The 23,233-nt window shown below is 37.3% G+C and overlaps 1 protein-coding gene across 1 annotated transcript in view; it reads right to left on the reverse strand.

Moving 5' to 3' along the window:
* Positions 1-23,233, reverse strand: part of UNC13C (unc-13 homolog C) — a 607,361-nt gene that overhangs the window by 97,011 nt on the left and 487,117 nt on the right. Inside the window, exons 20-23 of the mRNA XM_059056161.2 lie at positions 22,770-22,866; positions 21,975-22,118; positions 13,124-13,201; positions 7,585-7,662 (exon numbers count right to left, since the gene is read on the reverse strand). Coding sequence (XP_058912144.1) covers positions 7,585-7,662; positions 13,124-13,201; positions 21,975-22,118; positions 22,770-22,866 — 397 coding nt within the window. The remainder of the gene's footprint in view (positions 1-7,584; positions 7,663-13,123; positions 13,202-21,974; positions 22,119-22,769; positions 22,867-23,233) is intronic.

The raw sequence follows: 23,233 nt of genomic DNA on the forward strand, positions 1-23,233 counted from the left end.
AATTAATGCACAGAAATCTGTATTCCTATACAATAATGATGAAAAATCTGAAAGAGAAATTAAGGAAACACTCCAATTTACCACTGCAACAAAAAGATTAAATACCTAGGAATAAACCTACCTAAGGAGACAAAAAAAACTGTGTGCAGAAAACTATAAGACACTGATGAAAGAAATTAAAGATGATACAAACAGATGGAGAGATATACCATGTTCTTGGATTGGAAGAATCAACATTGTGAAAATGACTATACTACCCAAAGCAATCTACAGATTCAGTGCAATCCCTATCAAATGACCGATGACATTTTTCACTGAACTAGAACAAAAAATTTCACAATTTGTATGGAAACACAGAAGAGCCCGAAGAGCAAAAGCAATCTTGAGAAAGAAAAACGGAGCTGGAGGAATCAGGCTCCTGGACTTCAGACTATACTCCAAAGCTACCGTAATCAAAACAGTATGGTACTGGCAAAAAACCAGAAATATAGATCATTGGAACAGGATAGAAAGCCCAGAGATAAACCCACGCACATATGGTCACTTTATCTTTGATACAGGAGGCAAGAATATACAATGGAGAAAAGACAGCCTGTTCAATAAGTGGTGCTAGGAAAACTGGACAGCTACATGTAAAAGAGTGAAAGTAGAACACTCCCTAACACCATGGGCATATATTTATATGTATAGCTTATTTATATGTATTTATATGTATAGATATGGGGATATATTTATATGTATAGCTGATTCACTTTGTTATAAACAGAGACTAACACATTGTTGTAAAGCAATTATGCTCCAATAAAGATGTTAAAAAATAAATAATTAATTTTTAAAAAAGATGCTTGGTAGTACGGAGTGACCCTATGATCTCTGGGGAATTAGGTTAACAAACAGCACATCCCTGGGTTTGAATTTCACTTTGACATGCATCAGCCACCCAGAAACCTCTCAGCCTCCAAGGGAGCACCTTTTCTTAATATCACCAGCTTAGCAGTTAGCTGAACTTTATTTGGTAGTAGTGCTAGATCCTTAATCATATTTATTAAATCGCCTCAATGCGATTTGCCTTTTTGGTCATTATTCCCTTAATTTTTGATTAAGTCCAACTTATTAACTCTAGTTGCAGAGATGGTTAGGAGGAAAAAGAAATCAGGCAGTATCTTCATGCTGCCAAAATAAAGGGCCAGCACTTAAAACTTCAAACATTCAGTCCTCTTTGTTATGTGCTGCTATGAAACTAGAAATAACTGCTTACTTTTACTGAATTCAGCCAAATACATCTCACCTTTGAGCTTGATTTACACAGTAAGAGGCTAGAGGTTTGAGCTGATTCTTTGAATTATTGCGGGATAAGATACAACAATTACAACTCTCATTTGAAAGGTATTTTGAAGTTTAGAAATTGTCATGGGGGGATCATCACAGCAAACCTTACCTCTTTAATTGTTCTGACTTCCGTAATACATTCAAAGTTCTTTGAGGGTGGGGTCTGCATCCTAGTAATTATTGTACCTCTGGTGTCTAGTAAAATTTACAGCTCATCATAGGTGCTCAGCAAATCAATAATTTGTTGAATGAATTAATGAAAGAGTAAATTCTGTCTTCATCTTCAGCAAGCTCTAGTCTCTGTTTTTCTTGGGGTGGTCAGCACTGAGGGCAAGAGGTGCTTAAAGTTGTCCAGGCAGGAGAGGGAGCATTTGGCTTCTAAATATCTCTTTCACTGGGCCCAAAAGTGAACTGTGCTCTAACTGTTATTTTATAAGGCCTCCTTACTCCTTCTTATTAGCTCCTTGAGGACTAGAGCATTCATTAAAAATTTTTTCTATTCCCTGTATCAACACCTGTCCCCCTATAGAAAATGTAAGTAGGCACCAGTAGACACTTCAATTAAATGGGAAGAATTTTGCAAATTGCTTTAGGAAATATTTTATAACTAAAAGGAAGACATAATATGACTAGTTAAAAGCCTACTATCTAATGACATCTAATATATACTTTAATTATTTTATTTTGTAATTTATTTTGTATTTCTGAAAAAGAGATAGAAATCACAGATGGCTTCTCATTAATGTATTAACTAGTGAGTTATATCTCTATTTACATTGAGAAAAGGTGAGACAGGTCAGAAACCTGAACATAAAGCTTTTAGCCTCTTTACAACTATAACACCTCTTTTAATAAGATTATATATGAAAATGTAAATATAAAAGTCCAGAGTTTTAAAAATGCTGGATATTTGTATAAGACTGAAAATTAGCCACCTATATTTTGGGATTATTATGATTATTATATTCCTTAATCCAAATGCTTCCCTGTCTATGGCATGCTGTCTCAAGGTCCATTCAAACACATTAAATCCGATGTGCTCTCAAGATTCAAAACACATTAAGTAGGTGGGTTAGGAGTCAAGCACAGGTAAGGCAAAGGGGTATTCTGGGCCATTTCCCAATTACCTGGTTGCTATCCTAAAAGCAAAGAAGAATAATTCTCAAAACGTCATCTCCTGACCAGTAGCATCAGCATCACATGGGAATTTGTTAGAAACGCAACTCATGCGGCCCAACCTCAGACCTACTAAGCTGAATAGTCCAGGATGGAGTTCAGCAATGTGTGTTGTAATCAGCTCTCCAGGTGGTTCTCATACCTGCTAAAGTTCAGAAACTACCGGCATGAAGTATTAATACCCTTAAAGCAGGGATCTTCAACCCCTGTAGCCCAGAAATTATAATGTTGAAAGCATATTGCTAAGTAAAATATGACAGAAGTTAATTTCTGTCCTCTATGGCCAGAGATTGCTTAGCTGAAGACCGAGTTTGTATGGCTAGTAAGTTTTACAGTGAATTTCAATCAGCTACATGCATTCACTTTTGGGCAGTCAGATTCAGTTTCTAACTGACACATCAAATTCATCATTAAAAAATAAAAAGCAATATAGTATGCATCTCTGAAACAAAAGATAATTAAGTTGCTCATTAAAATATGTACATTTTTAGGATAGGTAGGGTTATGTTCCTGATTCCCGACCCTGTTCAGGAAAGTTTAACAAGGTGCAATGAGTCAAGAGATTCAATCCTTCTGGGACATATCAATAAAAATAACGTTACTATTATGCCTGCTTCGTCTGTTTTGTGGTCAGCAGAATGAGAAATTTTAGCTAAGTAAATACCCACCCTTCCCATTTCCCCCAAATGTCTTAATAATGGCGAACCTCCAGAATTTGAAGTACAGTCAGTAGAATAGCAGGCCTATGGATAACTATAGATTCTACCATTCAAGATGATTTTACCATCCCAATATTGTGAAGGAGCAGTGCATCCTCTGCTTACACAGCACAGTCATAATTCTTCTAAATCAATCACTACAATGCAAGTTCATAACCAATATCTTATGACTTTCTGAAAAGAAAGTAACTTTAGCAGGTATGAGAATTTTGGATTATCTGATTTTCTTTTTCATGTACTTGTAAAAATTAGATTGCAGATCAAGCAACTACAACAAAGTCCCTTTTGTAGACTGTAGCAATGTTTTTTATGAAAAAATGAATATAGACTAAGTATTTATTTGCAGTGGATATGTGCTGAGTTATACTCATGAAATAATTAAGCTATTAAAATGATATAAACCAAAATATATCTGTTTTACTTTTGAGCTATTATAGGATGATAAAACAATCATTAACCAATACATGAAAATTATTACCTAGCATTCTGATGATTGTTTTGCTGTTACTGTGTTACAGAGGGACAAGTAATACCATCTGGGAACTGTGGTATAAATAATTTAACTTCTAGCTCAAGTCAGTCCATACCACAGTTTGGTAATTTTTTCTGTTTTACTATAGTGATTCCTAAAACTGTATGAACATAAAAAATCACCAGGATGCTCTTTAAAAAACAGACCCTGGACCTCATTCCTAAAGGCTACTTTTGCTTCATAGTTTGTAACTTTTTTTTTATTCTTACTTTCTAGAATAATCGAGAGTTGTTAAGCTAAAGCATGCTCTTAATTTGTACACAGGGAAATGTGTTGGAAAGAGACTATAGGAGAAGAAATATAGTAGTTTGCTTTTCTCTTTTGATTCTTTTTTCTAAATAGGGCATTGGTAAAGAATGTGCCTACAGGGCCCATAGGCTACCGTGTGTGCATTTAATAGGGACTACTCAAGTGGCTGTTTTTGGAGCTACTGTCAACGGCATCACCCCCAAGACTGTCACAGCGTTAGGCAATGTTTCCATCTTGGACTCCACACAGAGAGTGAATAAAAAAAGGTTTTTAACACTTGTTCTGTTTCCAGAGGGAAACGAGGTTGATCCTGCAAAGAAAGAGCAGGTGCCCCAACAGTGGTTGGGTCAAGCAGCAGAGAACTGCAGCATCATGCAAGCAGGCCTGCAAGCAGCCAGCACTTTGCAGATGGTCTGAGAGGCCAGCCACGTTATTGTTAGAAGCCATCTAATGGACACATGGCATCAAAAACTATTCTGAGCATATGCACAAGCAATCATTTGCTAATTCGGTTTCTGTAGCAAGAAGTGCACATCCTAGCACTGATGACAGGGCATAAGATAACAAGAAACTACTAAAGGAAGGATAAAATCTAGTTTAGAAAAATTTCCTTAGCAATAGCAGTCAAGGTTTTATAACTAGTTCCACTGTGAGGAAACAACTGGGAATTGGTAATAGTACAAACACATTGTATTATCATTAAAGACCACTGAACATGCTCATATTAAGTTCTGTATATACTTTTCCTATCAAAGAGTGAATTTGTCTTTCTCAATAAAATCCTTTTTCATCTTTATGAAAGGCCCAAGTTAAGGAACCCATTTAGATACTGCCATATAGATAACTGCAATGGATGGGCTCTGCCTATTATTTTGAGATTCTGGAGGCTGAGTGTAGCAATCAGCAGCTCTAACATCATTCTGTATTAATAAAGATTATTTCCATCTGGGAGGCTGCCTGTTACACTCAGACTTGGGTTTAAGTCAAGCTTCTTCCTGACATTTCTTTTTTTTTTTTTTTCCCCTGACATTTCTTCAATCCCTATGTAGTATTGACAGGGCCTGCCTAAATCTTTTTCTTAGCTACTAAAGACAAGATGAAAATGGAAAAGAATAAGAGAAAAGAAACCAGCATAGAAAGGGAGACAGGAGAACATAAAAAAGGGTAAAGAGAGGGAGGGGAGGAAAAAAAATATTTAAATGTAGGAAAAGAAAGGAGCTAGGGTCAATGCTGTCCCTCTAACACATTCCATCTTTAGAAGCTAGACATTCGTTTCATTTGTTTAATTGATTTTCCCTTGAAATTATGTATGGAGATTAAATTAGCAATTGGCATGGAAAGAGTTATAAAGGGAGAAGGCATCCAGCTCAGCACATCTTCCATCATTTTCTCCGGTAGAGTTCTGTGATGTAGCCATAGGTTTGCAACTCAATTTATCATGAGAAAACCTGTACATTTCAAACTGGCAATTTTATCTGAAACAAGCAGTAAATGTTGGTTGGTGAACAAACCACCCCATAGCTTTTTTGGTTAGCAGCTGGCTTGGCCCACACAGTTTCCTTTAAATACGGGCATAATTTGGTTAACACTCAGCTCAGCAATATATCACTCACATTAGAGTTCAACCACAAAATAGTAATGATATAGTAGTAGCAGTAGGAGAAATTTCTGGAAATGTGGCATTTCAAATACAACTCTATCTTCAAATTATTTGTGGTCTTTAAAGTTCACTAAAAGGAGACAGAATTTCCCACAAGAAATCAGTAATTTCTTCACTACTTTTCAAGACAGTAAGTGGACTTAAAGTCTGAATATAAAAATCACTAAAATTAAAAAGGGAATCTCCATTTATGATCTCCAATTGCTTGTGCTTACCTAATTCAGCAAAAGAATTCTAAAAATGAGATTGACGCCCTCAAACAGTGCAAAAACCATTAACGCACTTTGGAGAATGAAGCCTTATTTCATACAAATTAGACTGAGACAGCAGTAGCAGCACAGTTCAGAAAAGTTCATTTTTGAAGTTTTGCACCTTCACCCATGTATCCTTGTGCTTCTCATTTGTAGGATGCTAAATAGCAAGTTTATTTTTCAAAAGACTGAGACTTAAAAAAAAAAAAAAAAAAAAGCGCTTCTCTGGTGGCGCAGTGGTTGAGAGTCCACCTGCCGATGCAGGGGACACGGGTTCGTGCCCCGGTCCGGGAAGATCCCACATGCCACGGAGCGGCTGGGCCTGTGAGCCATGGCCGCTGAGCCTGCGCGTCCGGAGCCTGTGCTCCGCAACGGGAGAGGCCACAACAGAGAGAGGCCCGCATACCGCAAAAAAAAACAAAGACATCAGGGGAAAAATGTACAAATGTCTCTTGGGTTAAAAGAAACATCATGTGTGAAGAGGTCCCATCTTAAGAGAAGCATTTTCAGCCTTATCAATTTAGAAATGAATGGGATCTTGGCTTTGAAATCGAACCTAGCTTTACATACGTCTTGCGTACTTACCACAATAATTAGGAACAGTGTAAATAAAACCTTAAACAGAAATATCCCTTCATCCTAGCCACCCTTGGGATTGTTTTACGGAGGGGGTGGCGGTGAGAGAATGACAGCTGCATGACCTTCCCTTACAGCACTGTCTCCAGTCCTCAATTCCCCAGATGCTCATGTCGGTTTGTGAAATACTGCGGCAGCTCAAGGCAGGTGCCCAATTAGTATTTCACGGTCTGCCTGATCCAAACAAGCAAATGAGAACAAGTAGGAAGTGCAATCGTCTTTGAGTTTGGAGGGGAAACAGACATAAGACGCTTACTATCACAAATCTCATAAAAGAATCTTTCTCCATTCTTCTTCTGCTCATGGAATTGCAGGTCAGAGATGTTAGACAAAGACACAACACATTACAGACACTACACAACACAGTTTTGGGGGGTCTTTTTTTGCAGTACGCGGGCCTCTTTCTGTTGTGGACTCTCCTGTTGCGCGGAGCACAGGCTCCGGACGCACAGGCTCAGCGGCCACGACTCACGGGCCCAGCCGCTCCGCGGCATGTGGGATCTTCCCGGACCGGGCCACAAACCCGTGTCCCCTGCATCGGCAGGCAGACCCTCAACCACTGTGCCACCAGGGAAGCCCCACAACACAGTTTTGACAGATTTTTGAGATATGAAAAATAAACCAGCGATGCATCAAGGACCAGTAGTGCCACAAAGCACACTGCAGAAGAAAATTGATATCAAGTTGACATTGTGCAGTATGGTAAAAGACATCTGCAACTGTGAAACTTTACATATCATTAGCATATACAAAAATATACTTAAAAGTGTATCTATGACTATATATACGCATTACAAAAGGCTAGTGACCATCTCCTTCCTCCTATTCATCACACTTCCAATGTATTTACTGAAGTATTCTGTTGCGGAGTAATGATCACCTTAGCTGTTAATGGTATTTTAGATTGTTAGCATTTCCTGTTCTTTAACTAAGCCATGTAAAAACTTGATTATGTCATTCTCCATAGCAAAGAGATACGCTGCTAATGATCTCTGAGATATTTGGCAAATGCAGGAATAAAAACATACCCACCTCTTTTCCTCCCATGGATTCAAACATTTTTTCCAGCTGAACCCGCAGTTGTTGAATATTGTTCATCAATATACAGGGCTTTAAATAAAGCAAACAAAACAAAAAAATACATTAAATTATTGAATGAGTTTACCTTCAATGTGACAGTATACAACTATCACCTAAGTTCAATTCTATTTGGCAAATAGAATAATTATGCTATTTTAAGATTATACTTAACAGTTAAGAATAGAAGAGAGAAAATATGACCACTTTGGGGAATGAAATTTAAAAATATACTTAGACAATAAACCATTGGAGACCTATTACTAGAGTTTATTTTATTCTTAGCATTGTGGCATTTTGTACTTCAAAATTAACCAAATTCAGTTTAGTTTTTTTAAAGATTTACTTTAAGAAAAACAAACTAGTTTAAACTATTCTATTATTTCACTGTTTCAAAAGCTAAAACATCATCTGAATTTCAGAAATGCAGAAAAAAATACCCCAAAAAACATTTAATAAATTCTGGCTATCGATAAAGGCCACCCCTTGGTATTCAAGGCCCTTAGTTATACAGCTCCAAACCATGCTTTTCTTCTCCTCTCCCTCTACTGTACTATGATGAACTCTCAACTCCAGGAGGCTTGCTTCCCACCTCCCCAACACCTGTGCTTTCCAGACTCTGTGGCTCGGCTTAGCATGTAGGCCCTTCACTTGAACTTCTTCACCTATTTCAGTCATATCCATCATTCAGGTCAGGGCCTTTGCTTTCCCAGATTGTATCTTTTGCGTCACTCACTTGACATTTGTTTTATTTAACTTCACGTTTGAGTTGCTTTTGACTGTCTTGCCAGCTGACCTTAAATGCACTGTATGTGCCTCTGTGTCTTTTTCTGCTTTTTCTTACAGAGTACTGCACGGAGCCTCACACATAATACATGCTTTAAAAATGTTCCTTGACTTGTTTCCAAGGAGGCAGAAATATAACAATCACATAAAGATGTAAAGCTTTCTGATAGGACTAGATGTGTCCTCAGAACAGTAGAAATTAATGTATAATGGAATTCAGAATAGTTATGGAATAATTTAATATTTGCTACGTACTGATTCTGAAGAGCCAGCATATCAAGGGAAGAAAAGAGTGAAAGAAAGGAAAATGGATATGCCTTCCAAGGTGCTGGGAAATGAGCCAATAATGAATAAGAGAGAGGCCTGCAAAGGACTTCCAGGACATCAGAGAGGTGTTAGTGCCCATCAGTGGAAAGATTTTATTATTGTTTTAACCACATTACTGACCTGTGAAAAACTTTCTATTTGACTCTTAAAGTGACCACATCCTAACTTCAATTTACAAAAACAATTTAGAGCTTCTATTCTCTTAATTCCAGGCACTAAAATATTTTCTTTTTTTAACACGAGATTTATCTCCTATAGATTTTGTTCAGTAAGCTGAACCACAATGTTCTACAAATGATTCAGATTGCCAGCTGTGATGGAAAGTCACTGGATCCAGGCCTAATCCTTTCTGTGGCATGTATGATCAGATTTTCAGGGTTTCTGCATCTTGACCCAATGTCAACAAACTGAACCAACAGAGCTTTTTCCATTAGGGTATTGGGCCATTGGGGTTTTTTCTTTTTCATTGCGGAGGGGAAAGAACTAAGGAAGAGCATGATTCAATGAGAAGCAGGAAGACTACATGGGTAAAGTTGTTATCACCCTGCTTTTCATGAGTCTAAGTTAGCTGGGTAGTCTCTTTTATGATTATTTGATATTAGCATTCAAGCTTATCTCTTTTGACACATGTAATAGTACTTTAGTTCCAGCTTTACAAATTAAACCAACCTCTAAGCCTTCTTAATATAATAATTTCCGATGGAAAAGAGCTACTAAGAAGCCAAATGAACAATGACACTTGGGCTCACTTGGCATGGATTGCTACTGACCTGGGTAAGGCTACATTTAAAAAAAGAGATGCAGTTATACAGAGGGAGATAAAAATAAATATGAGACTTTCCTCTTTGATTAAGCTTCCCCTGACCTTGACATGTTCAAATTTCAATTTTATTGAATCAATTTATCAAATCAGTACTGAGAATTGAATTCCACAACTCTACCTTAAACCTAATTGGGGAACAGCTTTTACTTTAAAGACTTCAATAGTAAATGAAAAACAAGCAAAGACAACTAAAAATACCCACAGTAAAGGGAACATTAACCTAATTTAGAAGCAACATTTGTTGATGAGTTTAGTTAGATTAAAAATAATCTATGTTTGAAGTTAATTTTTAATCTTTGTATATTTTGGCTTTTCCCCTAAAAATGTCATAATGTATTTCATTTGCTCTAAACCTGGAACAAAGTTAGGAACCTAAAGTACAATGAACATAAAAGTTACATTTGTTCAGACTATGGCCATTTCTACATGACCCAAATATATTTTTTTTACCAAAGTATAGTTGATGGACAATATAAGTTACAGGTGTACAGTATAGTGATTCCCAATTTTAAAAGGTTATACTCTATTATAGTTATTATAAAATACTGGCTACATTCCCCATGTGGTACAATATATCCTGTAGCTTATTTTATACATAATAGTTTGTAACTCTTAATTCCCTACCCCTATATTGCCCCTTCTCCCTTCCTTCTCCCCACTCATAACCACTAGTTTGTTTTCTATATCTGTGAGTTGGCTTCGTTTTGGTTATATTCACGTTTGTTGTATTTTTTTTAGATTCCACCAAATTATGTTTTTGAGTTGAAAAAAATTTTTTAAATAAATAAAGCATTTCTGATTTAGATAATGTTGCTTTGCTATAATGTGGAGTGTGGAAGAATGGATTGAAAACTTGTGACCCATTCCATATTTAAAATGTCACAGAAGAAAAAAAAAGAAAAAAGCAAGTGTTATGGTCATCTCTTAGAAGATGTCTCTCTTTAAAAGTTTCTAGTGCAACTTGCAGATGAAATAGGAATATTGTCATATATATATACAGAGAAAATAAAAAATAATAATGTTTCAATGTTCTTGATATTTAAAGAAATCTGTAACAACAGTGATATGTACACACAGACATGTACAAAAGTACTTCTTCAATTTATCTCAGCTGAAAGCTTAAACTAAGTAGCTAATTGATATCCTTTCATGGAAAAGCTAAAATGATACTTGGCATTTGAATGAGAGTCTAAGACTGGTCAAGATATCAGTAATTAGGAAAGAAAAGCGTTGAGGAAGGAAAAGTAAGTTCCTGTGCTATAATATTTCAATGACTTTTTAAATATTTGATTTTGAAAAGTATAAAATATAAAGGAAAAATACAGAGAATACAATAAATGCTGATTTATAATTTTTCTCCTTTAAAAAATAAAATGTACTATAAATGTTAAAACATAAAGTAGAAGTCTGCAGGAGTTTTTTAAGGCTACTTTTCCTTTCTGAAAGACAGGAATTAGCCTTGATAATTCATAGCCACCTTTCAAAATCTTCAGTTTGGCTGTCCTAGTAAATCAGAATCTTTTCTGAAATTACCTGTCACTGTTTTGATTTTCAATATAATACTTTTCAAGTGTATTATAAATTTAATTGCAGCTATACGTGTTCAATAAATAAATACTCTATCTTGCCTATTAGAGTATTTATAATCAATGGCAATTAGAAATCACTGCTGAGAATTAAATAGACATTTCTCCAAAGAATATATACAGATTGCCAATAAACACATGAAAGAATGCTCACCATCATTAATCATTAGAGAAATGCAAATCAAAACTACAATGAGATATCATCTCACACCAGTCAGATTGTCCATCATCAAAAACTCTAGAAACAATAAATGCTGGAGAGGGTGTGGAGCAAAGGGAACCCTCTTGCACTGCTGGTGGGAATGTAAATTGATACAGCCACTATGGAGAACAGTATGGAGGTTCCTTAAAAAACGAAAAATAGAACTACCATACGATCCTGCAATCCCACTACTGGGCATATACCCTGAGTAAACCATAATTCAAAAAGAGTCATGTACCAAAATGTTCATTGCAGCTCTATTTACGATAGCCAGGACATGGAAGCAAACTAAGTGTCCACTGACAGATGAATGGATAAAGAAGATGAGGCACATATATACAATGGAATATTACTCAGCCATAAAAAGAAACGAAATTGAGTTATTTGTAATGAGGTGGATAGACCTGGAGTCTGTCATACAGAGTGAAGTAAGTCAGAAGGAGAAAAACAAATACTGTATGCTAACACATATATATGGAATCTAAGAAAAAAAAATGTCATGAAGAGATTAGTGATAGGACGGGAATAAAACACAGACTTACTAGAGCATAGACTTGAGGGTATGGGGAGGGGGAAGGGTAAGATGTGATGAAGTGGGAGAGTGGCAGGGACATATATACACTACCAAATGTAAATTAGATAGCTAGTGGGAAGCTGCCGCATAGCACAGGGAGATCACCTCTGTGCTTTGTGACCACCTAGAGGGGTGGGATAGGGAGGGTGTGAGGGAGGGTGACCAAGAGGGAAGAGATATGGGAACATATGTATATGTATAACTGATTCACTTTGTTGTAAAGGGGAAACTAACACACTATTGTAAAACAGTTATACTCCAATAAAGATGTTAAAAAAAAAAAAAGAAATCACTGCTGAGATTTTCAGTAAAATTTCTGGGTAGCATTTTCCTTTAATGAAAAGAAGCATCTTCTGGGACCCTCAAGAACCATTAGGACTGACTTATCTTAATGAGCTGTCAGCAAGAGGTCAACGAGGTTTCAGCAAGAATTCTCTTTAAGACTTGCCTGATAGTGGGAACTGATTTTTTGAGGGAGAAAAAAACACCCTGATTTTTGTCTTGAAAAATCTAGTACTGACTTTTAAAATATTTTTTCAGTGTTTAAAAAAATCCTATAATGTTACTGACAGATTTCTCCTAAAATTATATATGGTGAATAGAAAGATTTTACCCTCTACCATAAAATAACACTGATTATATTCTCAATTAGTTTATCTTACTTCTCTTTATTCTTTTTATTAAGCTGCAATACTGGCTTAGATTTTATCAATGTTTTCTCAGTCATCCAAAAATTAAAAGGCTAAGTTAATAATTCAGAGTATAAATTAGCATCACTCCTTACATTAACCATCCTTTTCAATTTATTTGAAAATTGAAAGATTAAATTATACTCATTTTGGTATTGGTGCCAAAACTACACTAGTTGGTATTAACAATCAAAAACTTTTTAACTCCTAGGTCCCAGCTTCAGTGTTTACAATGATGAGGGTTTTCAGCTGTTTATATGAGTCTTATTCCTTATCATCATGGAAAACCACAAGCTGGCTGGCATTGAGATGCTCTCAACCTTCCTTTGAATTCTATTTTGTACCAGTTCAGGACTACTAGGAAATTTTCGAACAATTTCTTGCGATCCCTATTTTCTATCATCCTTTATGAAAACAGAAAGAAAACAACTTCATTTGCTTACTTATTAGTTTGAAGAAGTGGTTCTCAACTGAGGAATACTTGAAAGTAGAGACATTTTTACTTACCACATTTTCCTTATCACAGTATGAACTGAAATCACTTGATACGATTGCAGCATACTGAAGGAGAACTTTATTGATGGTCTAGGAAAAAAACATTGTGAAATGTATCCAGGTAAGTAAAGGCCTGTATGTATGTATATACAGATATATGTATCTATCTACACACACACACACACACACACACACACACACATACAATCCAGGTCATGTTAACTGGGAAAACTTTTCAAATGTCATTTTCAGCTGAACAAAGGCCATAAGTAGTGATTAAATCTACACCCTTGCCAAAAGAAGGATCTCAATTAGACTATTATATTTAGATGACAATTTGTAATATTTCCGAGTACATTTGGAAGATATTCCACATGTATCCATTCCATTTTAATACAACCAGCTCCATCACAAAATTCTTTATTTCTAACTTATCTAAATACTCAGAAGGTATACTGTTTGGTGGTAACCTCCTCTACACTTGGATACACACACGCACGCGCACACACACACACACACACACACACACACACACACACACACACACCCCTCTACCATAACAAAATTCCTTGTGGTGGTTATTTTTTCAACTTTCTGCAATGTTACTAAATACCTCATTATGAGGGGGGGGCGCGTCAGAACATTCCCATATATGTCACTTAGCAATGAATATTTTCAGTAGTTTTCTATGATAAGGAGCCTTACTAATAACAAAGACCACCTCTTAAGACCTAAACTTCAGCTTTTGTTGCATCACACTATCTCAATACATTTACCTTTAATTAGTAAGTTATTTATTGGTTCAATATTTGCTAAAAATATTGCCTAATCCTTCCCCTCTTTCTGTCTTTTTCATCTTAATTCCAAATTTTCCTTCTCCATCTAATAACTCTTTCTGAGCCTAAGGATGCCCTCTGCTCTCATTAATTATGCAAAATAAGGGCAAATGAACAAACTTTGTTACATTTTATTTCAACTACTTAAAGAGATATTGATGAGTTTGCCCCCTACTGCTGTTACTTACAGAGCTTGAATTATCATAAGTCCAATGTGGACATGATTTTCTTAGAAGAGAGAAAGCAACAAGGGCAGTAGATACAGACCATCTCTTTCCAAAGAGAAGCAAAGACAAAAAAGATTAGATTTTTTGTATAACTTATTCGTCTGAATTTTCTTTGCAGCTCAAAATCAACTTGAGGAGACAGTCCAAGGAGTTAAGCTAAAGGAGAGATGTTTAACTTAAAAAGCTGAATTCACCGAATGTGACTGTGAACTCGTTTTATAGACTTTAAAAATCACAATGAAAACCTGAAACCTGAAATTAGGGATAACAGAAAATCCATAGTTTGTGGAAATACAAGGTAAAGTGATAATATGCATCAATTTAAATGGAAGACTGGCTTTGGAAAATATATCATCTTATCAAGCAGCAGACCAATAAATCTAGGAAAACAGGTGGTGGATCAGACTGAAGTATCTTTCAAATGCACCTGTTCAAAACTTATTTTAGATGTAATGTTGAAAATTACTTTGGGACTTACCTAATGAGTGCTGATTTACTCATACATATGGACACTACTCTCAATTTACAGGTTCTTATGATAGTGTAAACTGCAGGAATCATTTCACTATATTGCAAGAACAAAAACCAACAGAAGCCTGACTTTAGGAGCCTGTTGCAATTCAGACTATCACTTGTTCAAGATTTAGTTTGGGCAGGGGAATCCAGACATCCATTTCTGATTATTCTTAAGGTCTTCCCATGGTCTAATTCTTGCCTCTACTTCATAGGAAAAACCTAGTCCCTTGAATTCCTGCTGGGAGGAAACTGATCCCACAACCTCGCATCCACTAGCCTACAAATGCCAGTGGTTAGCAAGTCAGGATAGGTTGCATTTAAGGAAAAGGGCTCAGCCATGTAAGATGTAGTTTAAGGCCTTGTGCCCATAAGAGTTGTGAGTACACTGGCTATAACAACATCCATTTCTTTGTGAGTATACAAAGTACACCTGAATGAAAGTGTTCATGTACAATTCAGGGGCAACCTCGATTTCATTCTAATTTATTCAACAAAGTAAAATCACTACTATATATTAGTTCTTTAATTAATACTAGTGAGTACAGTTGAACCTTAAACAACCAGGGGGTTAGGGGCGCTGACCTTCTGCACAGTGGAAAATCTACTTATAACTTATAGTCAGCCTTCCATATCTGTAGTTCTTCCATATCTCCAAATTCAACCAACCACAGATCATGTAGGACTGTAGTATTCACTATTTAAAAACTGTGGACCCCCATAGTTCAAACCCACATTGTTCAAGGGTCATCTGTAGTTAGTTAAGACATGTCTGCTTCAGGCATGTCTCCAACAGTATCATAACCATCACCTGGGAACTTGTTGGAAATCTAAATTCCCTGATCCAGTCCCAGATCTACTGAGGCAGCAATTCTGGGGTTGGGTCCCAGCAATTTATGTTTTAACAAGCCTCCAGGTGGTAGTGGTGCAAGCTGAAGTTTGAGAACCATTGTCCTACCTAATGCACAGCAGGGTGGAGATAACTCTTCAGAGAGAGAACCAGTTGATGGAAGGGGTACCTAGGAAGGCCTGGAAGGTAGGATTTCTGAGTGTGTGAACTTAGGTCATGATTTTCTTTTTGGTGGACTTTTGGGCTTCAGCAGTGGGGACAGTATAGAGAGAAAGACAGAGAGAGGCAACAGATAGCCTAGTAGGGGCAGTTTGCATCATGTTCTATAGTAAAATACAGTTTATGTGAAGAGATAGTCATGAGATGTGGGTAATTCTTTTATGAATACAGCAAAGGTACTACCACTGAAAAAGCCCCAGATTAAATAAGATGAAATTCTAATAGGATTGTGGCAGTGAAGCAAGGGATTCTGCTGTATTTAAAAAATCAGATAGGATGACTAAAGTATCTCCCAGCTTCAATCTGCTCTGATTTGACATGCAGTTTCTGGTACTGTTAAGCTGGGATGGCCATCAATTACTCAAAAAAAGCCATTATGGTCTCCCCTAAGCTAATGCCACGCTAGTAGAAGTAGGCTAAATATCCTGTCAATACTACTGGTCAGTACATCTAGGGGTATTACTCTTACAATCAGGAAGACAAGAACCCTGGTCCAAATCCATCTTTGCAGTCACATTTTATGCATGGAGCTTTACAGTATTAGAGCAACACAGAGAACAAGAAGACTGCAGTATTTGTTAAGTGACATTAGTAATGTCACTTCAATGCTTTATATGCTGTATTTTAACGCATCCAACGTAAGATAGAATACCCTACAGATGCCTAGTTTTGGTCTAAAGGGTAAAAATAAATGGTGAGATTCTGCTCTCCAAGTTACTAATTGATTTCTGATGACACCGGAATGTGAAGGTAGTATAGCTTGGTGGTTGAAAGCATCCCATTCATACCATTTCTAGTCTTGTTTGAATTACTTAAAGTTTCTGAGCTTGTTTTGTCATTTGAAAAATTAGGAAAAATAATTGTATCTATCTCTTAAGAGATTTTATATATATATATATATCTTGTATATATAAAATGATTAGCACATAGTGGTACTCAATGAATTATAATTATTATTATTATTTTTTTTTTTTTTTTGCGGTATGCGGGCCTCTCACTGTTGTGGCCTCTCCTGTTGCGGAGCACAGGCTCTGGACGCGCAGGCCTAGCGGCCATGGCTCACGGACTTAGTTGCTCCGCGGCATGTGGGATCTTCCCGGACCGGGGCACAAACCCGTGTCTCCTGCATTGGCAGGCGGATTCTCAACCACTGCGCCACCAGAGAAGCCCTAATTATTATTTTTAAAAATTAGGATTATGTTCCCAGAGAACAAGGAATATGTGGGTCTCATTCACCATAGTATGGCCAACTTGGAGCCAGGAGTCAATATTTGTTGATTTGTTTTTAAGTAGTACTGAAGATACCGTTACTTCATATTTCTCGGTTTTAAATTAAACTACCCATACTTGTCAAGGGCAGCCGTACAGCCATAGGAATTTTCACTACTCATGTGTCCATTTTACCACTCATCACAGCTCCTAAATGTACCAGCTATGAAATTTGAAGCATTTGTTTGATACCTTATTCAGTCTTACATAGTAAGAGTGAATCATCTTACTTTAAAATCCATTAAAAAAAAAGTGAATCATCCCTTTAAGATCCATTTCACAATGCTAGCTAAAGTGTCCTCTAAAGTGTCTACAGATATCATTAATGTGTCTTCTCTCCAGGGGATGGTTTAAATCAGTCTAAGTCCCAGAAAGATAATATGATTTCAGTATCTTTTGATACAAGGATCCCAATCCTAAGAAGGATAAGGTTTTCAAGACTGATGGTCACATCTGATGAAATAAAACAAACTCCAGTAATCTAAAGTTACTGTGAAATAGCTAATTATATTAACTACAAAGGGCTATTTTTATTTTTATGATTTTCAATTCTAATAACATAGAATTTATTTTTCAATGAAGGTTGCCAATTTCTACTTTCCCAGAAAATGTTTTTCACTCCTTGTGATAATCATCTCCTTGTGATAATAACTGATTAGTACTGAATGCCCATGGATTAAAAATGCTTTACTTCATTGAAGTTATTTTCCTGTGCCAATAAAAGCTCACATTTCCTCAGTGACACATGGAGCCTAATTCTTTTCCTCTTGCTTCAGAGAGTCCCAGTTTGCCTTTTCTGCTACTCTTACTCAGTGCTTCCGTGTCTCCACCTTACATAACCTGCTACCTGAATACTCTGAGGGTAAATTCTAGTTACTTTTGCAATAGGTGCAAGTATGACAGTATGTTACTAAATACATTAACTCTGAGATTATGAAATTCTCATCTGAATCTACTTCTACTACAGAGTTCCAGGAATAGCATGTAACATAGTTTTAAAAACACTATCCCTAATGACTCTGTTTCATTCTTTTCTTGTCAGTCACCCAAAACACAGCTGCTAGTCAAGAAAAGACTTCGGGAATTTTTTAGAATAATTCTCCTGCAGAATTCACTGCAGATTTCCCCATTGTGGGAAATTGGAATCAGCTGCTACCAAGAAAGTCCCAATAAATGATTTTTAGCTATTATTACCTCTTTAAAAGTGCGACGTTACTTTAGTCTTCCTAGTAAACAGATATAAAGACTGGAGTTCAAAATATCTCATGGCAGATAAATTTTTAAATACAGTTTAGGCTGACAGCTTGTCTGCCTAAAGCCTTCATTGGCTTCTCATTTTCTACTAAAGAAGTACAGCCACTTCACCAGTTCTTTATGACTCTTTACAAAGCAGGTCTAACTTTCCAACTGTAGTTCCACAGCACTCTATGAATCCTATGTTCTTTCTTCAGTGGGACCTCTCAAGCTAGAACTCCTGAGTCACAGAATGGTGAAGGACAACAAAGATTCTCTCTTGACCAAACTCTACCCAGGTTCTTCCGAGTCCTCTCCCCTACTAGGCCTCAACCTTGGCCTATAAAGACTTGAACAAAACAGTAGCATAGTTTTGAACCGCTCAAGGCCACACCCCTGGGATGATTCTACATGCCCTGAAAGTGCCTGCCTGAGAAAACGCAAGGCTGCCAAAAGATTTACCACTTGTTCCAGCCACCACCTGAAGATAGGGCCCCTGTCTCACAGCCTCTGGGGGAGGGTAGGAGGCTAACTTCGATAAGCACCAGTTAGCAAACCCAGATGGGCTTCCCATGGACCAAACCCTCTCCTCCTGCTTTTTGAGCCCCTGCTTGTGCCCTCCCTGTTCCTACACTCTGCCTCTAAAACAGCCAGTGACGTCTGTACAAATCAAAATTGACTCTCATTCAGTCTGGACTCTTCCCCATTACACTCATTTATTGCTAATTAAAATCTGTCCTTACAACCTTAACTAGTATCTGGCTTTGTTTATTTTTGACAAAGGCTCCCCCACAGGGTCACCCAACCAGTATCTGATGTTGGGTGAGCAGGAAGTAAATCTTTGTTGTGTTAAATCATACAGTTTCTTGGTTTTCTTGTTACCTCAGCAAAACTATCCTACTACAGTTAATAAAGATGCTGCCTCCTACAAGAAGCCCTTTCCTAATCCACCTGTCAGTGAACCAGGCTTAAACTTTTCTAAGAGCCAGAGCCAATGACAGGGTCAGGCTCAAGCCTCCCATTCATAAAGGATCTCAAATTTAGACTTTTTGTGATAACGCAAACAAAGTAATCTACTCTTGTGTTGGTGTCTGTGGTTGAAAGCAGTGGCATGTTAAATGTGTACATCCTTTAGGGGCTGAATTTTGTCCCTCAAAATTTATATGTTGAAACCCTGACTCCTAATATCTCAGAATATGACTGTAGTTGGAGACAGGGCCTTTCAAAAAGTGAGTTAGTTAAAATAAGGCCATTAGTGTGAGCCCTAATCCAATATGACTGGTGTCTTTATAAGAGAAAATTCAGACACACATAGAAACACCAGGGGTGTAGGTACACAGAGGAAAGACTGTGTAAGGACACAGTAAGAAGATAGTCATCTGCAAGAAGCCCTGAGAGCCCTCAGAAGAAAACAAACCTGCTGACACCTTCATCTTGGATTTATAGTTTCCAGAACTGTGAGAAAATTAATTTTTACTGTTTAGGCCACCATCCTGTGGTCTTTTATTTATGGCAGCCCTAGCAAATTAATATGTCTTAAATATTATACAATTTCACTGAGTTTTGGCATGTCTTTATTTTTTAACATGATCTATATCTATCTCTCTCTATATATATATATCTATATATATATATAGAGAGAGATAGATATACACTAGGCCTTTTTCAACCTCTGAGATACCCTGATTATAGCATTTGACTTTTTCATAGTTGTTTATAGGTTTGGCCATCTCATTATAGGTTTTTTGAGGTCAGAGATTGTGCTTATTCATGACTACATCTCTTAAAGTAGCTAGTAAATTGAGCAAGTGAGGCAAAGAGTAAACCCTTGTCAAATAAACAGCCAGCTTAAACCTCTGCCATCATCCAACCCATGAAGCCAGGCTTATCCCTAGGGCTGTCAGGCATAGGAGTTTGTAGGTCATTGCCCTACATCCCTACATTTGTCGTATCACTACCGTGATTCAAAATCTCCAAAGATTCACTGTTTCGTAAATTGTTCAAAAGATTAAGTATAGGGCTTCCCTGGTGGCGCAGTGGTTGAGAGTCCTCCTGCCGATGCAGGGGACACGGGTTCGTGCCCTGGTCTGGGAGGATCCCACATGTCGCGGAGCGGCTGGGCCCGTGAGCCATGGCCGCTGAGCCTGCACGTGCGGAGCCTGTGCTCCGCAACGGGAGAGGCCACAGCAGTGAGAGGCCCACATACCGCAAAAAAAAAAAAAAAAAAAAAAAAAAAAAAAAAAAAAAGATTAAATATAAACTTCTCAGCCCGGGAAGCAGAGCTCTTCAAGATCTGGACCCATCCTCACTCTCCTAACATTCCCCACTACTTCTCCCAGAACACATTTTTTTTTTTCCTTTTCTTTTCCTTTTTTTTTTCTTTTTTTGTCAGAGGATTGTTTCTCCCTGCTCTTCAAGTCACGCTCAGCTTTTCCTTTGTTCCTGCTATTCCCGTGGCTTACAATACTTTTCTAACTTCACCTTTTAGGCTGAATGAGCCCTGTTTTCCCAGGGAAACTGTACTTTAGCTCTCATTAGTTTTCCTTCCGCTCAACTTACTGTGCACTCTACTGTGCTTGAGGTTGAATTGTGTCCCTTTTCATGCCATCTTCGAATTAGTTCATGTCATGTGGTCTTGATTATTTTATATATATATATTTTTTTAAGATTTGAAGGGCAGAGACAGCACTTTTTATTTCTTATATTTCCCCAGAAACTTTTGCAAAGTAGTAAGTACTTTGCAAGCCTTCTTAGACAGTAAGAGGAGGAAGAGGAATCTGGTTGCTCAAAATCAATTTGCCAACTAAGAAAACTAAGCTCATAAAAATCAAGGGACTTTGTGACCTTGATTGTGACCACCTAGAGGGGTGGGATAGGGAGAGTGGGACGGAGACGCAAGAGGGAGAGGCTTTGGGGATATATGTATACGTATAGCTAATTCACTTTGTTACACAGAAGAAACTAACATAACATTGTAAAGCAATTATACTCCAATAAAGATGTTGAAAAAAATATCAAGGGAACTGCTCAGACTCACACTACAGTTATTGGCTGATTGGAAGTTAGAACTCAGTTTTCATTACTCCAAGTTCAAATACTTTTTATCGTACTACTGATTAAAAAAAAATACCTGCGATTTGAATATGAAATTCCAAGATTTATTTTCAGCTACAAAGCTGAAATAGAAATTAATTTGGCCACCTATGGTAGTCTCATCAATTACAGATGACTGAGTCATTCATGTGAATAATAAATAGATTTTTTGTTTATTTTTGTTTGTTTGTTTGTTTGCTGTACGCGGGCCTCTCACTGCTGTGGCCTCTCCCGTTGCGGAGCACAGGCTCCGGACGCGCAGGCTCAGCGGCCATGGCTCCACAGGCCCAGCTGCTCCGCGTCATGTGGGATCTTCCCGGACCGGGGAACGAACCCGTGTCTCCTGCATCGTCAGGCGGACTCTCAACCACTGCGCCACCAGGGAAGCCCCATAAATAGATATTTTAAGATGATAAATCCATACTTAGATAACAGGAAGGGTAAAAAGAGAGTCAGATGACAAACCTGAAACAGCCTATTTTTACTGGAATTAGAAAATTAAACTGAGGTAGTAGTCAGACAAGACTAATGCTACAAAACAACAGCATTTTTCAAATTCTGTGCAGGAAAATAACAACATGCCATAGTTCCAGCAAAGAAAGGATTCATTCCATTTAACCTACCTTTGCAAATCTTCTCATTAAGTGAGATAATGCTTCAGGATTAGGGCATTCCAGTTTCTTAATAATCTCAAAGCTCTGATTAAGCTGAGCAAAGACGTCAACCACAGAGGAAGAAAACAGTGCGTGATCAGATGTCTGCTGGAACTGAGGGGAGAGAAAGTGATACCATCCTCATAAGCATACTTTAGAGGGACTGTGGAAGGAATCGTCATTATTTCACAAAAACAGCTCAATCTCCTATATCATGTACTTTCATTTCCCAGTAATAAAATGCTTGATCATTTAAAAATCATCCATCTCCTTTTCTGGAAAGTGTAGTAAAACTAATATCATGGGTCAGGTTGCTATTAATTGGTTTCTCCATTACTGAATTGAGGGACTGGTTCTTTCAATTTCTCATTCCCCACAGGCATTAGGATGGTTTAGCAAGCCGACTGTGGCTCAAGACATTTGATTTGCTCCAGAGGGATTGGGAGGGTGTCTGTTCCTAATCTTGGAATCCTGGAAAGGTTCCAGAACAACAGGGGAGCTTTGTATAAGCCCACTGAACTTGTAGATTCAGACCAATTCAAGGAGTAAAGAATCTTGGGGCAAAAGGGTGATCAATTTTTTTTTAAAGCGATTCCCTAGGGTTCTTATCAGCATTTAAAATTGTGTTTTAATTATATTTTGGTAATGAGAGGATTAAAATTAAACTTAATTAATAGCAATAAGCCTAAAAATTCCCACTAGCTTAAAAGTGAGCAGTGTAAATGAATCTTGACAATAAGCAATCTGAAAGTCATTTAAACTCACTCCATCTTTTTTGTCTCTTCCCAGGGCTCCATGAAGGAACTCCATTGACACGTCTTCATTTTCATCTAGCCACTGCAGGACAAAAGGTTCAAACCACCTGAAAAAAAATCAATAGTATTGCATACTATAAAAGATGTCATTTGCACATGATTAACAGTGAATACTGCTCTTTTCTTATCTGAGAGTAATTCAGGACCAAAAATCTCTTTTCATTCTCTTTTTCTAGTTCTGCTACCTTGAAGACCTTTAGTTTCACTTCTCAAGCATATCCTCTTCTCAAAATTCCTTGGCAGTCCAGTGGTTAGGAGTCCAAGTGAGCTTCCACTACATGGGGTACAGGTTCATGGGTTCAATCCCTGATCGGGGAACTAAGGTCCCGCATGCTGTGCAGTGTACCATATACGTGTGTGTGTGTGTGTGTGTGTGTATATATATATATATATATATATACACACACACATATA

Source organism: Kogia breviceps, chromosome 3, assembly GCF_026419965.1.
Source record: "Kogia breviceps isolate mKogBre1 chromosome 3, mKogBre1 haplotype 1, whole genome shotgun sequence".
NCBI classification, from domain to species: domain Eukaryota; kingdom Metazoa; phylum Chordata; class Mammalia; order Artiodactyla; family Physeteridae; genus Kogia; species Kogia breviceps.